The sequence below is a fragment of the Cetorhinus maximus genome, chromosome 7 (assembly GCF_964194155.1).
Source record: "Cetorhinus maximus chromosome 7, sCetMax3.hap1.1, whole genome shotgun sequence".
NCBI lineage: Eukaryota > Metazoa > Chordata > Chondrichthyes > Lamniformes > Cetorhinidae > Cetorhinus > Cetorhinus maximus.
In genome coordinates, this window is record NC_135885.1 from 92,035,270 (window position 1) to 92,051,018 (window position 15,749).

Consider the following 15,749-nt stretch of genomic DNA (forward strand, 5'->3'; position numbering starts at 1 on the left):
TGACTTCCTGCATAGTCAACACGTGCCATTGCTCATTCACATTGGCCTTTACCTTTCAGTCACCAACAATGCAAAAATGATGCGATGGAAGTTCAGTAAAGCAGATGGGCCAAAACACAGTGGGACCACATCATTGTAGCTATACTTATTCATAATATACCTGTGGAGGAATCATATAAGCGCTTTTGTGGTGCCATTCACAAAGCTACTTGCACTGCCATCCCTCGTGGCTATCGACCCATCTACATCCCATGTTTTGATGCAGAGAGTGCAACACTCCTAAAGGAATATGAATCATCTGGTGACCCTGATGTAGCAGATCACCTCATCGAATCTCTCAATGCTGCACATCGTGCCAGATGAGAGGGAATGACAGCAGGGCTCAATTTCATTCATTCCAGTCAGAAGTGCTGAAACCTGATTTTCCATCTTGGAGCAGCCCAAAAATGACCAACACTAAATCGCCCATCAGTCATCCTGAACCAAGTTGTCAGTCATTTGTTCCATGTAGCAAGGACACCATTGGAAAAGAAAATAAAACTTATCACCTATAACGAACTAAAAAAAATATCAGCAACATGCAGAACATGGCAGTCCTGATCTGTCCAAGATCATAGAACTGGAAAAGGCATTAAAGGGCCTCAAATGTGGCAAAGCAGTGGGATATGACAATATCGCAGCAAAATTCCTGAAACAACCCCCATGCTCAGGCTGGCTAACTCATTTCTACACAAGAATCATCAGCTCAAACTCACTCCCAAAGGTGTAGCACATGACAAAAATCATTGCCATTCCAAAACCCGGGAAAGATCTCACATTGACGGCCAGCTTTTGACCGATTTCACTACTTTTTATGTGCTTTAAGATCTTTGAACGTGTTACCCTGCAACACATCTCTCTGGAATTAGAGACCAGCCTAAGTTCGACCAAACTGGTTTCTGTAAGAGGACAGCACATGTGATCACCTTCTGGTGCTCACCAACTACATCGAAAATGACTTCCAAAAGATCCTGAACATAGTGCTACTGGACCTCCGCTTAAGATACCATGTGGCACACTAACCTGCTCTTATATCTGTCCAGAATGCATCCAACCTGGGTCGGGACAGTTGTGGAAACACTCCCGTGGCTTCCTGTCCTTGCAAACATCTCCCCATCACATATTCGCTGACTGACAAAAACTCCAAAGCTGGTTGAAATTATCCGTGCTGCACCTCACCACTCCATGATGACCTGCCCAATCCATCCACGGCCCACCTTCCACCTCAGTACCCCATATGGAACACCCTTCCTGAGCAAGACCTACCAGCAGACATCCTTTGGATCAAGGAATGGGAAACATGGGAAATCAACAAATTCCTTGTGACAAACCACATTTGTCGAATGGCAGACTTTGAACTGCCACGGTCCTTGCCAAATCAGTTCAGGACAGGCCAGGGCCCCTGTGCAGCCAACTTTTACTGCTGGGGCTTCAGTACAAACCTGTTGTGCACTTGCGGAAAGACAGAAACAATGCTGCACGTTACTGAGCAGTGTCCCCTCTACAGACTAATTGGTGGAATAATCACCTTAAACTCACCAAACGAGGAGGCTATCACTTGGCTTCGGGGATTTTCATTCAGTAAATAAATAATACTTAAATTTAAAGTGGGAATCTGTTTTTATTGTAGAGAAAAGAAAGAAATGGCTTCTCAGCACATCTTCAGGATAGACCAAAGTGCTTTACAAGAGTGCCGTGAATTGGATTTTTATCTCATCCTTCAGTTCAAGTTCATGCTGGAAACTGATAGAAATGCAAATTGATAACTTTGCAGCGATATCATACATACGAATTAGGAGCAGGAATAAGTCATTTGGCCCCTTGAGCCTGCTCTACCATTCAATCAGATCATGGCTGATCTTATTGTGGTCTCCACTCCACATTCTGCCTATTGCCGATAACCTTTCGATTGCCTATCGACACCCTTGTTAGTCAAGAATCTTTCTACCTCTGCTTTAAAAATTCCAAAAGATTCACAATCCACTGAGAGAGAAAAAATTCTTCTCCCCTCTGTCTTAAATGGCAGGCCCCTTATTTTTAAACTCTGTCCCCTAGTTCAGCTCTCTCCCAGAAGGGGAAACATCCTTCCAGCATCCAACCTGTCAAGTCCATTCGGGATCTAATGTGCTCCAGTAAGTTCACTTCTCAATCTTCTAAACTCCAATGGATAGAGACCCAACTTGTCCATCCCTTCTTCATAAGATAGCACCCACCGCACCCCCATCCCAGGTATCAGTCAAGTGAACCTTCTCTGTACTGCTTCTAAAGCATTTGTATCCTTTCTTAAATAAGGAGACCAAAACTGTACACTGTACTCTAGATGTGGTCTCACCAATACCCTATACAACTGTAGCAAAACATCCCTACTTTTATATTCCACTCCCCTTGCAATAAACGACAGCATTCCACTTGCCTTCCTTATTACTTGCTATATCTGCAAACTAACTTTTCCTGAACTATGTGCCAAATCCAGAACCTAGATCCCTCTGTACCTCAGAGGTCTGCAATCTCTCTCCATTTAAATAATATGCTGCTTTTCTATTCTTCCTGCCAAGATGAACAAGTTCACATTTTCCCACATCATACTGCATCTGCCAAATTTTTGCCCATTCACTTAATCTATCCATGTCTCTTTGCAGACTTATGTCCCCTTCACACTTAATTTCCTACCTATCTTTGTGTCATCAGCAAATTTAGCAACAATGCATTCAGTCCCTTCATTCAAGACATTGGTATAAATTGTAAAAAGTTAGGGCCCAGCATTGATCCCTGTAGCACTCCACTTGTCACATCTTGCCAGCCCAAAAATGATCCATTTACGCCTACTCTCTATTTCCTGTTAGCTAACCAATCCCCTATCCCTGCTAATATGTTATCCTCTACACCAGGAGCTCTTATTTTGCATAGTAGCATTTGACGTCGTACCCTGTCAGATGCCTTCTGGAAATCAAAGTACAGCACATCCACAGGTTCCCCTTTATCCACTTGCTTGTTGCTTCCTCAAAGAACGCCAATAAATTAGTCGAACATGATTTCCTTTTCACAAAACCATGTTGACTCTGCCTCATTGCATTGAGACTTTCTCTGTGCCCGCTATAACCTCCTTAATAATAGATTCTAGCATTTTCTCGATGACAGATATTAAGCTAACTGGCCTGTCGTTTCCTGCTTTCTGTCTCCCTCCTTTCTTGAATAGAGGAGTCACATTCGCTATTTTCCAATCTGATAGGACCTTTCGAGAATCTAGAAAATTTTGGGAAAATTAAAAAAAATGCATTTGATATCTGAGCAGCCATTTTTTTTTAAGACCTTAGGATGAAGTCCATCAGGACCTGAGGACTTGTCAGCTTTTAGTGCTAATATTTTTCTTAGTACCCTTTCCCTGGTGAGTGTAATTGTTTGATGTTCCTCCCTTTCACCTCCTGATTCACAACTATTTCTCGGGTGTTATTTGTATCCTCTACAGTGAAGGCAGATGCAAAATATCAGTTCAATTCATCTGCCATTTCCTTATTTTCCATTATTAATTCCTCATTCCCACTATCTAGAGGACCAATGCTCACTTTACTTACCCTTTTTTATTTTAAATACCTGTTGATACTTTTACTATCTGTTTTTATATTTCTAGCTGGTTTTCTCCCATACACTAGTTTCTTCCTCCTTATTGATCCTTTAATCATTCTTTGCTGTTCTTTATATTCTGTCCAATTTCCTGACCTGCTACTGATCTTTGCAGAACTATATGCTTTTTCTATCAATTTGACACTATCTTTAATTTCTTCAGTTAGCCACAGATGATGTGTCCTTCCCTCAGAGCCTTTCTTTCTCACTGGAATGTATATATTTTTTGTATTCTGAAATATCTCCTTAAATGTCTGCCACTGCATCTCTACTGACCTATCTCTTAACCTAATTTCCCAGTTCACTTTAGCCAGCTCTGTCTTTATGCCCCCATAATTGTCCTTAATTAGGTTTAAAACACTAGTCTTAGATCCACGCCTCTATTTCTCAAACTGAATGTGAATTTAAATCACATTACTTTCACTGCTACCCAGGTGTGCCTTCACAATGAGGCCATTAATTAATCCTGTCTCATTGCACATTACCAGATCTAGCATAGCCTGCTTGCTGGTTGGTACTAGAACATGCTGCTGTTAGAAATTCTCCGAAAAACACCCTTATGAACTCATCATCCAGGCTGCCTTTGCCACTCTGATTTGTCCAATCTATATGTAGATGAAAATCATCCATGATTATCACCGTACCTTTCTCACAAGCCCCCATTATTTTTTCCTTTATACCCTTGTCGGAGATTAGTCACACCAAGGCATCATTTCGTACGTAGAAACCCCATTTATTACTTGTGCACAAGGGAGAGCAATACAACGAGAGCTATTGTACGGTCTCAAAACAGAATACGCAAACACTAGCTTAAAAGCATTTTACAACCAATCAGTAAATTTTGCACATCTCAATCCACTTATTTGCATACGTTAACTGACCAATCCATGTTTTAGTTAATTTCCATTCCCACCACAACAGGTGCGGTGCCTACGCGCTTGGTTATCACAACTTTAATTACATTCCGCCCAAGAGAGAGACACATGGAATGTCTCAAGGCCCATCCTGCTATAGTGGTCAGACAAGATGTTATTGTTCTTCAAGGTTGCAGGGTTTTTCTCTTAGGCTCAAGCGTTTAATTCAATTGCTCCATTAACCCTTTCAATACTGAGTGGGCCCCCCTGTAGTTGTCTTTAGGCCACCACACCCTGTCCTACAATGTGGTTACTGTTAGGGGGCCTATATACCACTCCTACAAGTGACTTTTTACCTTTACCATTTCTCATCTCTACACAAACTGATTCCACATCTTGGTCTCCAGAACTAAGGTAATCTCTCTCTATTGTATCAATGTCACCCTTAATTACCAGAGCTACCCTTCCACTTTTTCCTAGCTTCCTCTCCTTCCTAGTTGTCATGTATCTTTGAATATTCAGGCCCCAGCCTTTGTCATCCTGCAGCCATGTCTTTGTAAAGGCTATCCGATCATACATAGTTATTTTTATTTGTGGTGCCAATTCTGTTTTGTTATAAATGCCAAATGGATTCAGATATAGAGCCTTTAGTTCTGTCTTTTTACTATTTTCCTAACCTCTAGCCTTACCTGCTGGTGCACTCTTACGTTTGTACACCCTGTCCCTTCCTGCCATCCTCTGTTCATCATTTCCCTTATTCCTGCCTTCCTCTCTGGCCTTGCTTTCTCTATTTAATTTATCACATCTTCCTAAATTTGATCCTTTGCCCCCACTATTTAGCTAGTTATATGACTTGCCAAAACACTAGTTCCAACAGTACAGCTCCCATTTTCCCCAGTACTGGTGCCATGCCCCATGAATGAAAACCCATTTCTCCCTCATCAATATTTGAGCTACACATTTAACTCTCTAATCTGATTTACCCTGTGCCAATTTGCTCGTGGCTCTGGTAGTAACCCAGAGATTACTACCTTTAAGATTCTGCTTTTCAATTTAGCCCTAGCTGCTCAGAAGCCCTCAACAGAACCTCTTTCCTAGTTCTACCTATGTCGTTGGTGCCTGCATGAGTCCTCCCCCTCCCACTGCAAGTTCCTATCCAGCCCAGAGAAGATGTCCCGAACCCTGGTACCAGCCAGGCAACGCAGCTGTCTGGACTCCTGCTCTCAGCTGCATAGAACTGTGTGTATCCCCCTGACTATACTGCCGCCATTACGACTACATTCCTATTAACTGCCCTCGCTTGTATGGCTACCTGTACCATGGTGCCATGATCAATCTGCTCATGCTAACCTGCTGCCACCATTTTCATACATACAGCCTGCAAGACCCTGAACCTGTTGGACAGTTCAGCGGGTCATCTGGGATCTACTTCTTGACCAATGGAATGTAAGGATAGAAAAAGAGACAGGGAGAAGGACAGAGAAGGAAATGTGATGAATAACAGGAATAGATAGGGAAAGAGAATAGATTGAGAGAATGAAAAAAGAGGAAGGAAAGGTAAGAAAAAATTCTACATTTAAAAATCCTCAGATTTTGTGATGCACAGTCAATGCTGGCCTTGCCAATGACGTTCACATCCCATGAACTAATATAAAAGTGACCTGCACAAGTGAGATTCCACTGTTTAATTGTTCTTTTTTTGAGCTTCTACGGTTGATTGACATATCAGAGCCTAAATCGTGGCATTCACATGATTCTTATCATAGGAATTACTATCTCTAAATGGTTGCAGCAAGGTACTTTGTATTAATAGTATAAATCCAACAATTTCATGACACACAAGAGGAACCCAATGGCAAGATGGTCATTTTTTTGGCTTTAGCAAGGATAATGGTGCAGTAGTGTAAATCCACCAGCAATCTATGGCAAATCAGAACATGTGGTAAATCGTTTCCTCAACAAAACACTTGTTTTTTTTTATGCACTAATAATGGCAAACTCAGCGAAGTTGCCATTTTTAAAGTGTTTTCTGTTGGCTAATTCCATTTAAGAGGATTTGTGCAGCTAGAGACAGTGTTATGCCTGTTCACTTATTATTCACAAAACATTTATCTTAACCACCCTAAACGACCATACATTAGCCCTGTGTCTAAAACTCAGGTGATTGTATATTAATGATGATCTGTGAAGATGTTTTTTGCAAGCACATTCCCATCAATGGTCTCTTCCCTCCTTTCATGAAGCTGAAATTTCAGGTTCCACCAGGGGCGGGAATGGAGTTGGGTGGAAAATGAAAATACCAGCACCAGCTGGCATGCTGGTTTCCTGATGTCATTCCCAAGGTGGGGGTCAGTGGCCCCACAATTCCACCCAATCCATTAACAATGCCAGCTAAGATGGTTGAAGTGCTCATTGAGAGTTTGTTAAGAGTGAAGTTCTGACTTTGTACAGGAGAAGGACATGGGGAAAGAAGGACATGGAGACTATACCTTCAGCATATGATCTACACTGAAGATGATGTACTTAGGGATGTCCAAGAACCAGTGCCGCAGGAGACTACGACTCTTCAGGCAGATAGTTGGTCACAGCCATCTGTGCCCTTGTCACCAAAGGCCTCCCACCTCGCAGCACTGCTCGTCATGCCCTGCCAATAGCTGTCAAAGTCACTGTATAAGAACATAAGAAATAAGAGCAAGAGTAGGCCATTCAGCTCCTCAGGCCTGCCCCGTCATTCAATTATATCAAGGCTGATCTGTCCCAAGCCTCAACTCCTCTTTCATGCCAGCTTCTCATAGCTCTCAACTCCCCGCTATTTCTAAAATCTAACTATTGCCTTGTCAAATACTTTCCATGATCTAGCCTCCATAACTCTCTGGGGTAGAGAATTCCAGACATTCATTACCCTCTGAGAGAAGAAATCCCTTTGCATCACATTTTTAAATGAGTGTCCCCTTATTCTGTAACTATGTCCCCTAGCTCAAGATTCCCTACTAGTGGAATAGTAGGGAATAATAATAATAAATTCTGTTGCCTTAAATTTCTTTGCTTCTGGCTCCTTGTAAGGATCAGTTGTAGACCTTGGTAGCATCTCGCACACAGCTGCACATCACTGCATCTCAAAGGTTACTGAATCCCGTTGTTTGCAACAGCTAGTCAGTACGTTCAGATCCAGTCAGACGCCGACTCACAAACACCAAAGGCAGTGGGGCCTTATTGCTGGGATCCCGTAGGTGCAGGACATTATCAATTGTACCCACGAGGCCATCAAGGAACCCAGTGAGCAGCCAGTGAGATTAATTAACAGGAAGGACTATCACTCCCTCAACCATGGTGATCAAATCTGTGCCAAAAAAAGGACACTTCGCCATTTTGGGGTGCTGGCAAGACCTTGGGTGCATGTAGGACAGGGTTGGGGGTGATGGTGGAGTTGGGCTTTGACTCATGCAGCCTGCCCCAAGTCTGATACTGCCTGCGCTGACTGGGAGCCCCCAGACACCTACTGGACAGTGCGGAATCCAAACCACTCACCTGCCAAAGCTGAACAACTCTGAGAGGAGTGTGCCAGTAAGTGCTTCCTCGTGGCGATATGGATCACAGTACGCATGCTTAGACACAAAAAATGCAGACACAGAAGAAATCCAGGACAAAACACATCCTGGGAAGGCCTGTCCTGGTACCTGGGACTGAAAGCCAAAATACAGGACAGTCCCAGATAATCTGGGACAATTGGTCACCCTGCCCTCAACATTTCGCTGGTTTACAACCAGAGAAAGAGCTTCCTCCATGTGTGCACTCGTTTTCCAGGCAGTTACCATGACTTCATGCTCTCCCAGTCCAGGCTGCCACGGCTCTTCACCCCACTCCCCAAACTTTGTGGCTGGATTCTAAGGGACAAGGAATATTCCTTGAAGAGATTAAGTGACCCCACTATGAGAGCCCAAGTCAGAGGCGCTACAACTTAAACTATCTGCTGACTAGGACAACCATTGAGCAGGCCATAGGGCTTCTGAGGATGCAGTTCTCATGCCTGAACTGATTGGGTGTTTCCCTGCAATACACTTCTGCAAGGGTCTTGGTGATTCTGATAGGCTGCTGTTCCCATACCATGGCCCTCCAGAGAGATATGGAGAGGCCTTGGAAGAACACAGCTCATCAGAGGAAGAGCAGAAGCAGGACATGGAAGAGCAGTAGGACAAATAGGCGGAGGATGCTGCACAGGAAGCTGGCTGAGCCTAGCACGGGGCTCAAGGGCCTCACCAGGATGCCATTATAGTCTGGGATCATCTAATTCAGGCTTCTGTGACCCTGGGGAATAGCATAACCTGGAACTCACTCTGAGGTGCCTTTGCTTACACTTCCCGGTAAACTGTTACCACCCATGAAGGATGCACATCTGCCCAATGTTTTCACCATAACCATAGACAGACTCTTGCTCGCCTTCGGTACTTCAGACCACTTTTGTGTCATTAATAAAAGGGTGCTCACACATCTGGCTTCACATGTCAACATTTATATGATGCTCATTAAGGAAAACAGTGCATGGTTACCATTAGAAGATGCCCTGGTGACCTCCCACAGTACTGTCTGATAGGATGGCCTCTACTCTTGGCCACTTCTACGTGGTGTTGGCCTTGTGACCTCAGAACAGATGAAAGTAGCCTACTCATTTGCCCCTCTCTGCAGTTGAGATATATGTGGCAGTTGTCTTCGTCTTGGAGGTGCCAGTGGGGCCTCAATACAGGGGTAGCCTCAGTCACTGGGTCCTGCTGCACATATGCTCCCTCACTCAGAGGGGTAAAGGAGGCTGAAGTTGATGATGGTGCTCTGTGAGGGTTGACACCCTTATGCTCCTCAGTGAGAGCCTCAGCCCTTGGCTGGCACTCTGGATGGCGGGAATTGAGCACCAGCTGGGGCGCAACTAACATCAGCTCCAAACATCCACACCACTGACTGGTCAAGGCCACATAATGCAGCATGTATGCCAGTGCACAGTTACTGCATGCACTTAAGTGGTGCCATGTATGGTTCTCCATGAAGTTACCCACTCTTTCAATGGAAGAGCTCATGTACTCAAAGCCCCGAGCCATTGTGGCGCATGTAAGCTGACTGGACTCCTCCATTCTTGGTCCATGAACATGTACTGCCTCAAATGTGTGGGAGCACATCTGTTGCTCCTGATCTATGTAGAGCCTCCTTTCTTGTGAGTCTTGACGTCCTTTTTTTATTCTTTCATGGGAGCTGGGCATCACTGGGTAGGCCAGCATTTATTGCCCAGACCCATTTGCCCTCAAGTGGTGAGCTGCAGTCCATGTAGTGTAGAGGTACACCCACAGCGCTGGTAGGCAATTACAGGATTTTGACCTTGTGACAGTGAAAGTACGACGGTGTAGTTCCAAGTCAGGATGGTGAGTGACCTGGAGGGGAACTTGCAGTTGGTGGTGTTCTCATTCATCTGCTGCCCTTGTTCCTCTAAGTGGTAGAGGTCATAGGTTTGGAAGCTGCTGTTTGAAGGAGCCTTGATGAGTTGCTGCGGTGTGTCTTGTAGATTGTACACACTGCTGCCACTGTGTGCTGGTGGTGGAGGGGGTGAATGTTAAAGGTGTCATGGGGTGTCAATCAAGTGGGTTGCTTTGCCCTGGCTGGTGTCGAGCTTCTTGTGTTGTTGGAGGTGCACTTATCCAGGCAAATGGAAGAGTATTGGACACCCTGACTTGTGCCCTAGATGGTGAACAGACTTTGGGGAGTCAGGAGGTGAGTTATTCATTGCAGAATTCCCAGCCTCTGACCTGCCCTTGTAGCCACACTATTTATATGGCTGGCCCAATTCACTTTCTGGTCAATGATAACCCCCAGAATGTTGATTTGAAAATCTTCCAAAAGGCATTTGATAAAGTTCCAGATGAAAGATAACTAATTAGCTCAAATCTGTCAGGATTTAGGACAAATCTTGTGAATGAACAAAGCATTGGATGATGGGTAGGAAATACCAAGTATAGGTTGAGAGATTATGTTAAAGTGAGGGAATGTACAAAGCTGGTACCCCATGGCTCAGTAGCAGGGCATTACTGTTTTTAAAGTACATCAATCATGTGGATTCCAAATGGAAAATTGGTTAAATTAGCACATTGTACCAAACTAACAGTGGCAGCTGTTAAGTGTCCTTATACAAGAAGAGCTTTGTGGGGAAGTGGCGTTCAAGTCATAGACTGATCTGCAAGGATTTCTTTCTGTCCTTTAGTCTATCTGATCATTCAGTACTTTGGGCTTAGTGTTTGTTTATTCTGAACTGCAAGAGTAAGTTCTCTTTAGAAACATCTGGTAGTGTTGCATCCTGGAGAAAAAGTCAGATTTTTTGTGATTTCACTACCCTTTATCTTCAGAAATCTGGATTTTTCTTTATTCGTTCATGGGATGCAGTGTTGCTGGCATAACCAGCATTTATTACCCATCGCTCATTGCCCTTGAAAAGGTGGTGGTGTGCTTGCCCTCTTGCACCCCTGCAGTCCATGTGCTGTAGAAACACCTACAGTGCTGTTCGGAAGAGAGTTCCAGGATTTTGACCCAGTGACAGTGAAGGACTGGCGATATGGTTCCAAGTCAGGATAGAGTGTGGCTTGGAGGGGAACTTGCAGGTGGTGATGTTCCCATGCATCTGCTGCCCTTGTCCTTCTATGTGATAGAGGCCCCGGTTTTGGAAGGTGCTGTCGAAGGAAGCTTGGTGAGTTGCTCCAGTGCATCTTGTAGATTGTACACACTGCTGCCATTGTGTATCGGTGGTGGAGGGAGTGAATGTTGAAGGTGGTGGCTGGGGTGCCAAATCTAGCAGGCTGCTTTGTCCTGGATAGTTTCAAGCTTCTTGAGTGTTGTTGGAGCTGCACTCATCCAGGCAAGTGGAGAGTATCGTGACATCAGAAAGGAGGGGAGCATTTACAAAATTATTGTTTCCGCCTAGTTGAACAAAAATTTATTTTTAGTTCAGATGTCACCGGCAAAGGACACAACCATTACACCCTTTTTGGCTAATGGCACCTTAAAGACCATAAGACATAGGAGCAGAAATTAGGCCATTCAGCCCATTGAGTCTGCTCCACCATTCAATCATGGCTGATAAGTTTCTCAACCCCATTCTCCCGCCTTCTCCCCGTAACCTTTGATAAGACCATAAGACATAGGAGCAGAAATTAGGCCATTCGGCCCATTGAAACTCTGATGTTGAATGGATTAGACTATTTTAAATTAAATTCATGACTGTTTCCTAATTATCTTACATGTTATATTTTTATTGTAAAAGTTATAATTGCTATCATTGCATACATAATTTTCTTTCAAGACAGAAGTGCTTAACTGATTAAAAAAACACTTCATCACATGACAACCGGTTTACTGCCTCTTGGATGCAAGGCATTCTTATGCAGTTATAAAGATTATCTATTTTACAACCTTCCAAACTTGACCACAATTTGATATCATATCCACTGCTCCCACTGTTTTGGACAGCAGGCACTGGTAATAATTCTGCTGTTGCCATTTACCTGTCTTTGTTTCTTTATTTATCCCATTATCACCTTCTTTCCCTTGCACATCATCCCTTTTTCCATTTAATCTCTTCTGCTTTCTGCCTTAGCAAAGACCTTCCCTTTGTTCTTTCCTCCCCTCCCCATGCTTTGTCTGCCTCTGTACTCACTTAAAATCTGGTTCACCTGTAAAATTTTCCAGTTCTGGAAGGCCACCTGAAATGTTAATTCTGTTTCTCTCTCCACAGCTGTGGCCTGACCTACTGAGTATTCCAAGCATTTTCTGTTCATATTTAAGATTTCCAACAGGCACAGTAGCTTGTCTTTTTATGATAATTATGTGTTTCATCTTTCAAACAAGTGGACTAATGCTTCAAAATCAGAAAGCATTTAGAATTTTAATTTACAACTCGCATGATTATTTCCAAGTGGTTTTCATAGTTTGAAAAGGAATGCAATTGATAGTACATGAGGATGGAGAAGTGGGGCGGGACTCATATTAAATATACACAGATGTGACATAACTAAAAGAAATCTTTTATAATAAAATTCAACTAGTCATTAACTCACAATAAAAGCTTGTACATTGATTTTGAAGCTCTGACAGTTTATATGGCTATGTGGTATAAAAACAGGGAATGCTGAATGCACTGAGCTGGTAAATGTTCATTGACCTGAAACATTAACTTTGGGCAGTATTTTGGGTTTTGAGTCAGGAGCCCAATGCTGGGTTCAAATGGGGACGCTGACCCCACACTGAGAGAGAAAGTGCCCCAGCTGTGATTTTACCCAAATTGGCCAATTATAGGCCAGAGTGTGGATTCACCTTCCAATCAAGGAAGTTGGACAGCCTCTTGAATCTGAAGGGTTATTCCAGTTCAGAAGGAGAAACTGCCTGCCTTTTCAGTTAAGAGAGAGGATGCCTCCATCTTGAAGTGCCCTCTCTGCAACTTATAAAAGTTTTGAACTGAAACATGGGAGGGCCTTAAAGCCTGCCGAGAGCACCAGTACCCTGGTCTGCTGCCAGGGTTGCCCCTCAAGGAAGCTGCCACATTTCCATGTCACAGGGAAAATTCCAATGGGTCTCTGACAATTGGCCTTAATACACCATTAGCTTACCTCAAATAGCTAACCACCACTTGTGGTTGGGTAACCTTTCCAACCGTCATCCCGCCTCTGGGAAATTTTCACACCCACCCTGCTCCATAATAGGGAGAAAATCCACCCCTCTGTTTTTCTCTCTCGACATGCTGCCTGACTTGCTGAGGATTTCCGACAATCTGTTTCTATTTCAGATTTCCAGTACCTGCAATATATTGCTTTAATAATTATTTGCATTATTTTAATTTAATCCTCTAGCTTTTTTTGGCAAAGTTAGCTCAAGGCTCCAAATTTAAGTTTTAGTCCCAAACTTTTCCTGATTTGAAATAATTGGCCTTATTCTATGTATTTCTGTATTAGCGATGTCCTGTTTACTTATATTCAGTCAGTAAGAGCCTTTCATGCCATACTAAGCAATATCTTTTTGTAATCGAGATGGTTTACTTCATCAACCTTTTTTGATTGCTTTGCTACTCTGGGTCATAAGTACATATTATTTTTATATGATTTAGTGTATTGGCGGACTGGATTGATCTATGATAGAACTTATCTTTTATTACTTACACACTAGTTATTGTAAAATAAGCAGTTGTTATTAGCAACCACAAATAGAATTTCAATTGCTTGCCCAAGTGTCTTTTATTCTTGCATCCATTTTTCTCATACTTTATAAGATATTTAACCAACATCAATAAATCATCTTTGATTAAATTCACTTGTTCAGTATCAAAATAGGACAGGAGCTTACATATTTTTTCTTCTCTCCAATCAGATGAGCAGTGTCAAGAAGCTACGTCCACGGCTGAATGCTATTCTGTTCAAGCTTCAATTTGAGGAACAGGTGAATAACATCAGACCTGATGTTATAGCTGTCACCACTGCATGCGAGGAGTTAAAGAAGAGTAAGAGATTTGGAAACCTGCTGGAGCTGGTGTTGCTAATTGGAAACTACATGAATGCTGGGTCTCGAAACGCTCAAACATATGGCTTCAACATCAACTTCCTGTGCAAAGTGAGTCCATGTCTCAGAACCACTAAAGTAAAAAATGCTTTTTTGTAATGCAATACTATACAGACCTATCAGGATTAAACAGTTGAAATTACAATTTATACACTCGCCAAGTAAATCTTATGAAAAGTAATAGAACAAACAGATTTACAAAAAATAAGGCAGAATTTGCTAGAGCAGGGGATCTCACATCATGGCCAGTAAGTTAGACTTTTTGAGCCTTCAGCTCAATAACGTTTACGTTATAGTTTGCTGGGCAACCGAGCATCTGGGACCTTGGTGAATAGTGAGACAAATGATATTAAAGGATTGAAAAATAAGAGGAAGGACTGAAAGGGAGGGCGAATCCATTGCCAACTCGGGGACAAAAAGAGAAATAAAAAAGAAGACAGACTAGATTAAGAGAAAGAAAAAAGGGATAAGAAGGTAAAGTAGGAATAAAAATGTAAAATTTGACATTTTTAAAAATCTCCAATAACAATACACTATCTGAAGGAATGAGAATCCATACTATGCCAGAGAGTTTGACTGTCAGTGGGTAATAGTTATCAATTTGTTAAAAAGGTACACACGATTAATTACTAGACTTAACTTTCTGTGGTGAATATTAATGGCCAATTAATGCCTAAATGCAAAGTCTTCATGAAACTCACGGTGGAGGTCAAATGTGAGATGCCGTTTTCGCAAAGCTAACAGCGAAACATTGCAAATTGTCTGGCAGCTTGTTGCGATTCACAATTCATGAAGTGTTTCTTCCTGGCGAACATACATGTGCATTAGGAGCAGGAGTAGGCCATTTGGTACTCGAGCCTACTCCACTATTCAATAAGATCCTGGCCCATCTGATTGTAGTTTTGACTTCACTTTCCTTCCTATCCCCATACCCTTTGAGTCCCTTGTCAATCAAGAATCTAACTCAGTCTTAAAAATATTCAGTGACCCTGTCTCCACCACTCTCTGTGGAAGAGAGTTCCACAGAATCACAACCCTCTGAGGAAAGATTTATCCTCATCTCCCTCTTAAATTGAATATCTCTTATTTTAAGCTATGTCCCCTGGTTCTAGACTCTCCCAAAAGGGGAAACATCCACACTGTCAAGTCCCTTCAGAATCACATATGTTTTCATAAGATTGCCTCTTATTCTTCTAAACCCCAATGGATGCAGGCCTAACCTGTCCAACCTTTACTCACAGGATAACCCCCTCATTCCAGGAATTGGAGTTCTTTGAGGAAGTAACATGTGCTGTGGATAAAGGGGAACTGGCGGATGTACTGTACTTAGATTTTCAGAAGGCATTTGATAAAGTGCCACATCAAAGGTTATTGCAGAAAATAAAAGCTCATGGTATAGGGGGTAACATATTGGCATGGACAGAAAATTGGCTGGCTAACAGGAAGCAGAGAGTAGGCATAAATGAGTCTTGTTCAGTTTGGTAAGATGTAATGAGAGGTGTGCCACATGACCTGTGCTGGAACCTCAACTGTTTACAATTTCTATAAATAATTTGGATGAAGGGATGGTTGCCAAATTTGCTGATGACACAAAAATAGGTAGGAAAGTAAGTTGTGAAGAGGACATAAGGAGGCTACAAAAATATATAGATAGATTAA

The 15,749-nt window shown here is 42.6% G+C and overlaps 1 protein-coding gene across 1 annotated transcript in view; it reads left to right on the forward strand.

Annotated features, from left to right (window-relative positions):
• The window catches only part of LOC144682943 (protein diaphanous homolog 3-like), a 786,894-nt gene that overhangs the window by 492,078 nt on the left and 279,067 nt on the right, over window positions 1–15,749 (forward strand). Inside the window, exon 21 of the mRNA XM_078545867.1 lies at window positions 13,902–14,141. Within this exon, the coding sequence (XP_078401993.1) occupies window positions 13,902–14,141 (240 nt within the window). The remainder of the gene's footprint in view (window positions 1–13,901; window positions 14,142–15,749) is intronic.